We start from the raw sequence: 13,470 nt of genomic DNA on the forward strand, positions 1-13,470 counted from the left end.
CTCTGAGATAAATTCCTACACCTCTCCATCGTTCCAGAGAGAGGGATTATAGTCTATTTTCCTCTACAGTCTGAATCCCGCATACCTCTCCCAAGGGGCACGGATCAGGTAAGTGTTTTAATCGCATAATACTTAGGAGCACGTGCTCGGTGTCAGCCTGGCCTGAATATGTATGATGGTGCACTAGAAAAAGAAGAGGAAAAAAAAAGAGGAAGGTGGGACGTGTTAAAAAAGAACCTAGTGCTAAATGATTTGTCAGCCCCCCTGCTTCCATTAGCTGAAGACACAGCTGAGGTGTTTAAAGGAGCTTTTCAGGACACTTGCATTAGTTTAATTGTGATAAAAGAGAGAAGGAGAGAGTGGTAGTGAGTGGCTGCTGTTCTGGTTTAATCAAATGGCCACACTGCATACCTAATAGGGAATTTGCATGTCATAATTGGTGTGGTAACCAAACCTTTTATTGCCTGAGCTATAACAGTAATATATGCAGCTGTGTTTGTAAGGATTGAGTTGTTTAGAAACGGTCTGAAAACAGGCTCTGAATGATGTTTTTGTTCATTTGGTGGCTGCCTGTGCCTGTGTGTGCTTCAAGGTTGTTTCCACTGCGCACATCCCACTCCTTTTCTCTCCTGTCTGTTGTTAACGGCATGAGCAGGGGCATCTGTGCATGTGATGCAGCTCGGAAACCTGCTCAGTTTTGCATGTTTGTGTTTCTGACAGAGATCCACATCCCTGGAGGTGTCGGTGACAGCCGACGAGCGTGTGCCTGACGTGCAGAGCAGCAGGCTCAGCCCTAGTTTAACGTGCACGCGGAGGGAGAGACGCTCCCAGAGCATCCCGGCAGAACTGGCAGCTCCATCCACCAGCTCCTACACTGAGAGGCCCACAGGATGCGCTCATGGCCTACAGGCAGCGGCTGCAACCAAGGTAACCCCGCAACAGAAGATAATCACACATGGGGAGGAAGTGCAGCTCGGCTGTCAGATAGAATAGAGGTGATCACAGTGGTGGTGGCCTTTTGTACAAGGAGTAGTAATAACAGATCAGCTTTCTCCTGTCATACACAGTTCCACTGAAAGAGTAAGGGCTCCAAAAAACTACTGTTTTCAATATTGATTAGTGTGTCAATTATTTTCTTGAATATAATTGATAGTTGAGTTGCATTATTAATAATAAAATCATAAAAAGCTCATAAAATTATAAACTTGTAAAACTATAAATCATAAAATCAAGGAAGATTGCAGCAGCGTGAAGCGTAAATATAAAGTGAAAGCGTAAAAGAAAGAGTTTCAGACCTGTATCAGGAAGTCAAAGCTAGTTAAAGGCTAAAGTGAACAGATATGTTTATAGCTTTCTTACAAAATATTTAGTGAGCTAGTTTCAATGATACCTACAGGTAGTGTGTTCCATAGATTTGGGGCGTAACTGACAAAGGCTGCATCCCTGATCTTCCTCCAGCTGTTGCTGGGAACCTCCAGTAAACCAGCAGCAGATGATCGCAGTGTTCTTGGAGATAAATAGTTAACAAGGCAGTTAGCAATGTAGCTCGGTCCCAGCACATTTAGGGCTTTGTATACAAGAAGGAGGAGCTTCTAAATGTAACAGGAAGCCAGTACAGAGCAGCTCAGACTGGCCTGATGTGCCCTCTTCTCTTGGTTGTGGTTAGTAGCCGAGCTGCAGAGTTTTGAATCTCTCTTTGAATCTCAGTGGTGTTTTTTGGGAGGGCGGTAAAAAGTGTGTTACAGTAGTCGAGTCGGCTTGAAATAAAGACATCTTTTTCTCTCAGAAATGGTCGTACCTTAGTGATGTTTCTGATGTGGAAAAATCATGTTTTCCTCACCTTGTTAATGTGGGACCTGAAGCTGGATCTGAATCTAGGCTCTCACCAAGACTTGAAACAACTTCAGATTTAATCCAGGGAGTTATTATTATCATTATTATTATTATTATTATTATTATTATGTCTCCATTTAACTTTAAGAAATTATTGCTTATCCATTTATTTATTGCCAAAAGACAGGTAGTAATGCAGATCATGGCTGCAGCATTGTTTGGTTCAGCAGAGATGTACAGTTGTGTGTCATCTGCATAACTGCGGAAACATTGTGTTGTCTTATGATGACAACAAGTGGCAGCATGTACAGTGAGTATAATCGCCCTTGAATTGTGGGTAATATAGGAATCAGGCTTTAAAAAGATATCTCTGTATCTGCTGCATCGATTTATTTTTATTTTATTTAAAAAAAAAAAAACTTTTAATTGTGAGTCTAACAGTGTTTAGAGGTGCCATGCTAAGTGACTAGACTACTTAAAAAAAATGGAAAAAAAATAATGGCAACAATGAACTTTGAACCCTGGCTTTAAAGTCTGTAGCTTTACATATACAAATATATTTCGATAGTCTGTCAGGAGAGTAAATGAATGTAATGCCAATTTTTTTCCAACCAGTTTTGACAAAATTCAAATTTCAGCATCAATCAAAAGAGTGCATGGTTTTATAAATCTTCAAAAAATCTTTTGCAAGTCATTTCTGGACAAATAATGCTGTCTTCCATTTACAACAAAAGTTGGAGGTCAGAGCTGATAATGATCACACCTGAGTTTACTGCGTTCCAGTACAAAAAGTGGGAAAAACAAGCAATACAAGTTGTTAACAGAGCATCACGCTGTATTTTCCACATACAAACACTGTAGCAACATGTCGACAGATAGAAGTTGGACAGTGACTGTTTTAATGAGACGCAAGTAAGACAGAAGTGCTAATAAACAGTATATTACTACAGCTTCCACTATTGTTGATATGTGGAGCAGCCATATTGGATTTTGAGGTTGGGGTTGGTGAGGCTCCTCCAACTTTATGAGTCATAAGTCCAACTTCAGCAAGTCTTCCAGTTATATACTAGTAGTAGTATATAGTAGTAGTAGTAGTAGTAGTAGTAGTAGTACATACATATACTAATATTTTTTACATAATGTTAATTTTGTTCTCAGTATGTCAGCATGGATCCCAGACAGAGGAGAGCTTCAGATGGGGTGCTTTGCGTTGTCAAGGAAACATCGTCTGACATGGTGCCCCCCAGAGGCCACCGGTCTCCTCTACTGTCCTATAAGACAGAACCAGGTGCTGAAACATACTATTTTATTATGCGATTATTTCTCATATCCTCAAATAGATAAAACACGAAGTTGCTGAATACATGCTCATCATCTTTCTCCTTTTTAGATCATTGTTTCACTTATGTAAATGAGGAGATTGATTATGAGGCCAAGGGAAAATTCAGGACATCAAAAAACAGCCACAACAGGTGTGTAACCGCTGCCAAGTCAAACATCTGTTCATGCACAAATCATGAAAATATGGTTTCAATGTGGTTTTCTTTCTCTGCTTGCCTCTAAAGTAACAGAGATGTTCAGAAGGACGCAGGAAGGCCCAGGGTCCCAGTGGTTTGCTTGGAACGTCTCAAAATACTTGTGTCTCAGCTCCCCCCACATGGACGTCGGCAGAGTGACCCTTTACCTGACAGCGGCATGGAGAGGAGTGAAACTCTCCCGAAGCAGAGAACCTGGCATGATGCAGCACCTGAAGTATGTCTTACTTCTTTACACACAGTAGAGGAAAGACAATCCTACAAAGCAGTCAGATTACAGAATTCTTTTATGGGTCATAGTCACTGTTTTTATTTAATACATTTTAATAATTTTGATACCCTATATTTTTTTCACAGCAGTAAAAACACCACAGGATACAGTTACTGAAGTAAACAAAAGCTTTTTTATTTAAAAGAACATATTTTCATCCGTGCCAAAATTTGTTTTTAGGTGATTTGATGCCATATTAACTTATCACCTTGTCACATTTAAAGGGAAACTTTATTTTTGAATCTGGACCCTATTTTCCCATGTTTTTGTGTCTAAGTGATAAATGGAGACAGAAATTTTTGAAATTGGTCCAGCACTGAGAGAGACCGCAGTAGTCGCAGCAGTGAAACAGGCTGCAATGTAATCCTTACGGTAATTTGTGCATTAAATGTGCTTGTTTTTGCCACTGACAGACTCAGATTGCTCCTCTAAGTGTCTGACAACATTACGGAAAAGACCCTACACAGAAATAAAATGTTTTTCCTTACCTCTCACTGGTCTGTTTGTTATTGCGTCCAAGTCTCGCTCAAGGATAAGTCTCGATCTGAAATCTTGAAATCTAACAGTTGGAGAGAGGAGCAATGGGAATTTGTTTTGTGTTAAGAGTACATAAAGCATAGTTTAGTGTGATCTAAAATATTTAAAATGTCATGGCTGAAAATTTAGCTGATTCTGACAATATGGTATAGTCCGCGAGATTTCCGAACTTCTCTTGAAGCGAGACTTGGTTTCAGACACTAACAACCAGACCGAATCAACAAACGGTAAAGAAAAACGGGTAACACTTGAAGGTATCTACATAAGAGTGACATGACACGGCCATGAACCTGTCATGAACATTATGTACATGTCATAAACATATATGACTACTGTCATTAAGTGTCATTCGGTTTTTGTAATTACAAGTTGACATTGTTTGGGTTGTCTTGATTATGACAATTTGACATTAATAAAAATGACATAACCAGAAGTTGTCTTTGTCATAACAACTTGACATTAACAAGAAATGCACCTCTTTTTGTGTTTATGACAAGATGACATAATGATTATTATTGTTATGACAAAGACATCTTCTGGTAATGTCATCCTGGTTAATGTCAGGTTGTCATTATAGGGAAATCCCAAACAAATTTAATGTCAACTTGTCATAACAAAGACAACTTCTGGTAATGTCACTTTAATCAATGTCAAGTTGTCATAATCAAGACAACCCAAACAATGTCAACTTGTCATTACAAAAACCGAATGACACTTAGTGACAGCAGTCATAAACGTTTGACATGTACATAATGTTCATGACAGGTTCATGACCGTGTCATGTCATAGTTATGACAGTGTCATGTCACTCTTATGTAGATACCTTCAAGTAAAATGTTCAGTTTCTTGTAAAATCTCTCCCATAATGTTGTCAGACACTATCTGAACCTGTCAGTTGCAAAAACAAACACTTTGAACGGAGGTAAATTGACAGTGCACAATCTGTCAGAGATCTTGTATGGCTGCTTGTGTTCAGACATTTACCATTTGAGAACTTTGTCTTAAGTAAGTTTGTATCGTCACAACACTGTTGGGTCTAGAGAGACAGGTTAGACCATGTGCAATATAAAAATTCTTACCACATGATTTCATACCTTTCCATGACCAACAGTACGTCAGTTTTTTGATGTGGGGTTAATAATTAATACATGTTAGAAAACACTAGAGATCATTGTTAACACGCTGCTAAAATTATGTTACATATGTTACAATTATGTTATACAATTAAAAGTTGTTTATTTCAGCTCTCTGCTTTCAGACAGCCAATATTATTTAATGAGATATGATAAAAGTCTTCTCTTCTGTGTTGTAAATATAGGGGGTAACTGGAAACTCTGAGACCACTAGGACCACCCGCTTACTCACAGCGCCACCATATGCAGAGCGACAGAACCATAATCAGTCTACCCCACACTTAACCAACAGTGAGTTTGACAGCAGAGGGAGAGTCAGCGCTTGTAAAGCATCCAAGCCTCCGTCCACTGACACTGAATATGTGCCACAGAGTTACTCTGCACTGGATCTGGACTCTGACTCTGACCCCAGATCAGTCTCAGAGGACGCAGTTGTTTCTCAGGCTGATCCAGACCCACGGCTAGACTCATCACTAGATTCTGACCCACATGCAGAGTCTTCATCTGAGGCTGAACTTGACTGTCTGGCTGGGAATAAATCAGCGGCAGCAGGAGAGATGGGGCTCTGCGGTGAAACTGATATTGCAGCCGATTCAGAGCCAAGTCTTGAATATGAAGCAGACCCAGAATCAGATCCAGGGGCAGGATCAGAGGATGGCCAAGGGCTGGATGCTGATGCAGAATCAGGTGACGCTGAAACCGAGTCAGACATCCAGCCAGAGTACGATCCCAGGTTCCAGGCAGAGACGGACTCTGAGGTTGTATCCGATCAGCCTCCAGACTCTCAGGGCTCTGTGGAGTCTGAGCTCGAAGTAGAATCGGAACCTGAACTGACAACCGACGACCCACAGCCGCTTCGCTCCGACTTGGAAGAGGAGGCCCACATGGGTCCTGCTCCGAGGACGCTTTTGATTGCAAACCCTGCCGCTCAAAGAGGCACGGAGGAAGTCCAGCCTGACCAGGATAATGCAGAGATGGAGAGTGAGGACTTCTGCGCTGTGTGTCTAATTGGAGGGGACCTGCTGTGCTGTGACCGCTGTCCAAAAGTCTATCATCTGTCCTGCCACATCCCATCTCTGCTGAGCTTCCCCTCGTAAGTTTCTTACACTGTAACCTGAAATGTATACAGTACATTCAACAGTATCCTCTAATGTCTTACCAAACTGTTTATTTGGAGTTGTTACTGTTAACCTAATGTTGTTTGCCATCCTGTTCAGAGGCGACTGGGTGTGCAGCCTGTGCAGGGACGTTGTGCAGCCAGAGGTTGAGTACGACTGTGAGAATGAGAGAACATCTGGAGAACACGCATTGCAACACGGGCTGCCTGCATGTGACCAGAGAGTAGGCCATTTAGTCGGCTGCATTAATGATGATAATAATAATAATAATAACAATGATAATAATAATAATGACTGGTTTTCTTTTCCTGCATTCATCATTTTCTTTCATGTTCGGTTCGCAGAAATGCGAGCAGCTGACTCTTCTGATCCTCAGTAACGTCCTGAGTGCTCCCTTCCATGAGCCCGTCAGTCCACTTGTAAGTGCTCACCCTTTTATTACAGTCCAGTTACAGAGAAGGTGAATTCATTTTCACAGTCTCATTATTTTTCATAATACTAACAGGAACACAGCAACATCATGAAGAGTTTTTCCTTGTGTTTCAGGCAGTGTACATGAACACACTTTGACTGCTGCTATATTTGTCAGGATTTACAGTTATGTTCACATGTAGGTTTTCTCACCACAACACAATGTTTCCCTGAGGGCTGATAAACACGTTGAATGCATTTCCTTCTTAGCAAAGCTGGATTTAAAATATCTTAATGTATGCATTGTTAAAATGAAGGTTTTCATCAGCTAGCAGTCTCCCTCCTCTCTGCCTTTGTTTTCACACATGTATGTGCATAGTGAGCGTGCATGAGATACAAAAGGGAGATAATACTGAAAGTCTCGGACGTACCTTCTGTATTGAGCATTTATAGACAGCCACTGACTTGTACACATGTGGTACATTCAAACTACAACTGAGAGGTCCCTACAGGATTTTGTTGGCTGTTTTTGGGATTGCTGCAGCCTGAAATATCTGATTTCATGGCAGCATTTCTAAAAAACTGCAATGCATGTTGCAGTATTTTTACGCAGTTTCCTCTGCAATGAACTTGCAGAGGAAAGTAAAAACTGAAAAAAAAGATGTGATGCTGTCTCAGATCCAGAACCTTTTTTTTTGAACATTTAGTGTTTACCATAGAATGAGAAACTGTTGGTGATGGTTTGGGGAGCATCAACAGCATCATCCACCACTGGATGGCTGGCTGAAGAACCATCTTTGTGAACCGCTCTCCTCCTGATACCTCTGCCTGGTTAGCATGGGCGAACACAGCACAATGTGATGTCACCCAGTAATAAACGTAAATAAATGCTAACAGTTAGCCCTGTCACTGTGTGTGTGACTCTGTTCTCCTGGTTGCAGAGCTCACACTCATGCAGCAGCATTCTCATGATAAACAGAGAGAGAGTGGGGCGAGGAGGGGCTTGGAGAATGTAGCTCCACAATGAAATTTAAAATGTCAAATTTGCAGTAAAGTTGACTCAACTGAACAAAATTGCAACACTGTGCAGAATTCACAGGGATCGGCTGAATTTGCGTTCATTATTGCGATCACAACATTGCACCATCCTAGAGGGACTGATTGAGGGTTGTTTTAGTCTGGCTTTCCACACGTATGCCTTTCCCCATCCACACTTTATTCCAGTTGTCTCAGCTGTTTTTGTTCATTCCTTTAAAGATGAATTAAATAAGTGTGAGTAACATCCGATCTCCTCACACAACCTCTCTTCAAAATAATCATCCAACGTGTGTTGTCCTCTTCTTCTTGGCAAATCAGCTAGAGGTGCATACGCCACCTGGAGTGTGGAACAAGAGAATATATTTCATATCTTAAGCATGTGTATAGTACAAGTTTTGGGCTGCACAGGGGCCCACATGGACCCTGACAGACTTGGGTGGATGACAACATTTATGTCACGCCAACCAAAGCAGGTGCTTGTGACCAATGCAGTAAAAAATTGCAATTGTAGTTAATCAAAGACACAGCGCTGCTATGCATTGCTGACCCATTGTGTAAGCATGATTTATCTTAAAGAAGAACAAGGATTGCCTGGTTTAGACATGCCCCCCCCCCCCGGCCTTCGCCTGCAAAAAATGTCACTCAAATTAACACATACTAACTAGGAAGAGACTAAAATGTCCACAAACGGACACAAATAGACCACAAACAGATGCAAATAAACTGTAAAGAGACACAAAATCACATAAAGATGCCTAATGACTAAAATTTTCTGTGTCTTGCTCCCGTGGAGAAGTGGTGGGCCTTTTGCATATCTGTGCCCAGGGGCCCATTGTCTCATAATCCACTCTTGGGTTTAAATTAGGATTCAAGCAAGCACCCTACAAATAGGTGTGTAGCAATGCAACATTTGTCACAGTGATACATAATGCAATCTGTGGAACATTGATATGATGTATTTTGAATGCAGGCAGAGTTATGAGGTAATTACATTGGAACAGAGAACTTTAGTGTGTGGGTGAATTATATCTAAAAAGTCTTAAATGTCACTGCTTGTTCACACAGGCTCGTCATTACTACCAGATCATTAAGAGGCCCATGGACCTGTCCGTGATCAGGGCCAGACTCAGCAAGAGGAATACTCGACATTATAACTCATCAGAACAGTTTGTTTCTGATGTTTATCTCATGTTCCACAACTGTGCAAAGTTCAATTATGTAAGTTAAAAATGTTTATCCTGTGTGTGTGTATTCATCGCACAATTTGTCTCACAATCCTTACTTCACCCACATAGTGATCTGAGTGTAACAGCTCTTTCTCTCTCTGACCACAGCCTGACTCAGAGGTGGCCCAAGCAGGCCGCAGCCTCGAGGCGTTCTTCACCTCCAGGCTGAAAGAAGTTTTCCCAGACAGAGTTTTCCTCGCGGCTGATGCAGACTCCGACAGCGATGAGTATGATGAGGCCTACAGGACCGCCGAGGGCGGTTTCCCCTGGCCAGAGAGGAGAGAGCAGTGCCACAGGAAGAGGAAGAGGAGACACTCTCTCAAGTCGAGGAGACAGCACTTCTAACCAGAGGTGGCTCGCGTGCAGCCATGGACACAAATATGCTGTATTTGTGGGTAATTATGCTGTTTTTATTTAGCAGCCTGCAGGGGCTGCAACAGTGTTTCCATTCTGTAATCTTCTTTTGTGGTTTGCAATAATATCACAGTGCTGCCACCCGATGGCAGCTGAACATACTGAAACAATACTTCAGATATCAGAAGTCTTAACTAATGCTGAGGCAACTATTATTCCTGCTGATCCAACTGATCAGGGAAGTACAAAGTGTAAATACCGATTTGAAAATTTTACAAAATTTTACATAATATGCCACACATTTGGACACAAATCTCGCTGGAGAAAAAAGACAAATCAAATAAAGTTTGTTGGGTTGCTCCTGCAACTTTAAAACAACCTATCATTGTGAGATGATACAGTATGTGTTACTGTATCATATGATATTTTGGGCTTTGATGATTTGCTCTTGATGCACTGGAAATTACATTTATATTTAGACTTCCTAAAATCACACACCTGATGTTATATTGTACAAAGGGGATGCTGTAGTTGGATGTTTATTAATCTCACTTTGCATCTTTATTAAGTGGATTTCTGTACTTTTTTTAGGTGAACATAGCTCTGATTATACACAGCACTTTGAAACTTTGATATGGGTAAATATTTACCATAAACGCTCGACATATTTATACATGTGTAACTGTATAGAACTTTATTTTACTATATTTGTCATTTTAATTACTAAATGATTGCAGGCAATTATCATAGGTTTGATTATTGATATAATTATGTGTCTCAGTAGCTTTTTATGAAAAGCAGCGGTGAAACCTATCGACTTTGTCTTTTTGACCAGAGTGATACAGAATGTGAGTGACTGAGGGCACTGTAACCAACGTTAGAGCTCATATGTATTTTTATGTTCTTTGGGGATTTAATGTCCAGATGAAACAATCCAAGAACAATTTGACATTTAGCCATAAATTAAGTTTGTGTATACATTATGTAAGCTTTTTGTTCCACCAGTGTTTCAGCGAAATGTTGTACTCTATTAACTAAATATCTCAGGCTTAATTAGAGTGTAAGGTATTGATATCATTCAGTATTGATGATTATTTGTAGAGCCACACTGTTGACAGAAAATATAGCATTTTATAATACTCACTGTTGTAGAGCATTTCCTGTTTTTAAATATTCTTTACTTGCTTCCTGCAGCTTACAATAGATCTTACTTGACATTAAGAGTAATTAATGCACAAATTATTGTCTGTGCGCACCTTGATCATTGTCAAGAGTAGTGATTATACAGTATATGTAATGTTACTTTCTTTGAAATCAATAAATGTAATGATAACATTTCCTACTGTATGAAGGACTGATAAACTATAGTTACTGTTTCTGTCACAGTCTGGTTTCTTTCTTTCATTTTTTACTGTAACAGTCAACAATAAATGAACATATATTAATATCAATAAAATGCATTTAAGAAAAAAATATGTTTTCTTATTATTTTTCATCTGCCAAGTGCTCAATATGAATCGCAGCAATTTTTAAATTGAGCATAACATTAGTTCAGACAGGACACAATGTCAAGCTCAGCTCACATCCCAGCAACATCAGCTGATCTCAAACAGCCCAGTCAACTGATGGAGCAGCTGACTGTTGGACAGGAGTCAGCTGACATATATATATATTATATGATTCCTTTCTATGCAACCAGTTGGAGAATCTCATTCAGGGTGCCCTATTTAAACTCCTCTGGTCTGCCTACTGTTACTGCTTCCTGCACCCCAGCTCCTCCTTTTCACGTTGTATCTCACTTATCAGTGTCGTTTCTGTTTATCATTCATGCTTGTTCTGTTCCCGGGGGGTCTTTTCTGCTGCTCTCCCTGCCTTAGACTTTCCATGTAGGCGCATGGAAGGGCAGGGAGGCGTGCTCTCTGCCCCAGGCTTTCCTTGTTTGCACGTGGAAGGGCGGAAAGTTCTGCTCTCTCCACCCTTGGCTTTCCACTTAGACGCATGGAAGAGGCTTTCTGCATTGGCCCCAGGAAAGGCAGATGGGTCCCAGAATAGAGCCATGCCGCCAAATATGGTACTGCAAATGGACAAAAGTGTTCTTGACTGAACTGCTAAAATCGACTGGCCCTACCTAGAGCCAGTGTTTGGTTTGTCCATTCTGGGCTTCTGTAGGGACAACATGGAGAGCTCTGTGGGAGAGGACCCACTCTGCATGTAAATATAAACAGCTCATTCTCAGGTAATGAAAACAAGATTCTTATTTTCATGTGATTAAAGAAAGAAACCTAGTTATGAATAGTAAATACCTTTTCTGCCAGTATATGTCCCCAAATCTTACACATTATACATTCTACTGGTTCAGTAAATAAATAAATATAGTAAATAGTAGCAGCTTTTCCTGTAAAAATTAGCAATATTATTTCTATGAAATAAAATGCAACAACCAGTTTTAAAATGCTACTGAGCACATGAGCTGGGACAGTACGTGCTATAAAGCAGGGTGAATCATCTACAGCTTCATGATCAGTTAGTACAGTTTATTTGAGTTGACTTGTTTACCACAAACAGAGTTATGGATGAAACTGTGAGCTAAATTCATCTTGAGCACAGCATTCAGCTCTTAACCTCATCGGTTCTGAAACCTTTGTGATATTTTTCGGAAACAATTAGTAAGCGGAGTCTTCTCACATCATGTGGTCTAACACAAAGGAAAAAATATAGAGCTTAGCTAAATCTGACTTTTAGAGCTATTGCGAATATCAGACATTACTGAACAGCCGAAATATGCTGCAGATCATACTCTAGCATGACATAAAAAAAAAAGATAAAAAAGGTCATAGTAAAGTATGTCTTAAAAGAAACTCATAAAAAGGTCTCAGTATAGTATGTCATGAAAAAGGTCATAAAAATGGTCATAGTATAGTATGTCATAAAAAAACTATTAAAAAAGTCACAGTATAGCATGTCATAAAAAAGTCATAAAAAAAGGTCATAGTATAGTATGTCATAAAAAAAACTATTAAAAAAGTCAAAAAAAGGTCATAGTATGGTATGTCATAAAAAAACTATTAAAAAAGTCACAATATAGCACGTCATAAAAAAGTCATAAAGAAAGGTCATAGTATAGTATGTCATAAAAAACTATTAAAAAAGTCGTAGTATAGCATGTCATAAAAAAGTAAAAAAAATCATAGTATATTATGTCATAAAAAAGGTCATAAAAAAGGTCATAGTATAGTATGTCATAAAAAAAGTCTTAAAAAAAGGTCAGAGCATAGTATGTCATAAAAAAACTATTAAAAATGTCACAGTATAGCACGTCATAAAAAAGGTCATAGTATAGTATGTCATAAAAAACTATTAAAAAAAGTCGTAGTATAGCATGTCATAAAAAAGTCATAAAAAAATCATAGTATATTATGTCATAAAAAAGTCATAAAAAAGGTCATAGTATAGTATGTCATAAAAAAAGTCATAAAAGGTCATAGTATAGTATGTCATAAAAAAATATTAAAAAAGTCACAGTATAGCATGTCATAAAAAAGTCATAAAAAAGGTCATAGTATAGTATGTCACAAAGGAAACTATTAAAAAAGTCATAGTATAGCTTGTCATAAAAAAGTCATAGTATAGTATGTAATTAAAAAAACTATTAAAAAAATAGTCATAGTATAGCATGTCATAAAAAAAGTCATAAAAAAGGTCATAATATAGTATGTCATAGAAAAGTCATTAAAAAGGTCATAGTATAGTATGTCATAAAAAAAGTCATGAAAAAAGGTCATAGTATGTCATAAAAAAAGGTCATAGTATGGCATGTTATTAAAAAAACTATTAAAAATAGTCATAGTATAGCATGTCATAAAAAAAGTCATAAAAAAGGTCATAGTATAGTATGTCATAAAAAAGTCATATAAAAGGTCATAGTATAGTATGTCATAAAAAAGTCATTAAAAAGGTCATAGTATAGTATGTCATAAAAAAAACTATTAAAAAAAGTCACAGTATAGCATGTCA

General features: G+C 39.0%; 1 protein-coding gene across 1 annotated transcript in view; it reads left to right on the plus strand.

Annotated features, from left to right (window-relative positions):
• trim66 (tripartite motif containing 66) overlaps window positions 1-10,901 on the plus strand; it is a 28,974-nt gene extending 18,073 nt beyond the window's left edge. The window contains exons 10-18 of the mRNA XM_049604515.1: window positions 721-927; window positions 2,992-3,121; window positions 3,224-3,305; window positions 3,399-3,585; window positions 5,495-6,402; window positions 6,527-6,650; window positions 6,772-6,846; window positions 8,942-9,094; window positions 9,211-10,901. Of these exons, the coding sequence (XP_049460472.1) occupies window positions 721-927; window positions 2,992-3,121; window positions 3,224-3,305; window positions 3,399-3,585; window positions 5,495-6,402; window positions 6,527-6,650; window positions 6,772-6,846; window positions 8,942-9,094; window positions 9,211-9,447 (2,103 nt within the window). The 3' untranslated portion in view covers window positions 9,448-10,901. The remainder of the gene's footprint in view (window positions 1-720; window positions 928-2,991; window positions 3,122-3,223; window positions 3,306-3,398; window positions 3,586-5,494; window positions 6,403-6,526; window positions 6,651-6,771; window positions 6,847-8,941; window positions 9,095-9,210) is intronic.
• Window positions 10,902-13,470: the final 2,569 nt, after the last annotated feature.

Source organism: Epinephelus fuscoguttatus, linkage group LG2, assembly GCF_011397635.1.
Source record: "Epinephelus fuscoguttatus linkage group LG2, E.fuscoguttatus.final_Chr_v1".
In the NCBI taxonomy this organism is placed as follows: Eukaryota; Metazoa; Chordata; class Actinopteri; order Perciformes; family Serranidae; genus Epinephelus; species Epinephelus fuscoguttatus.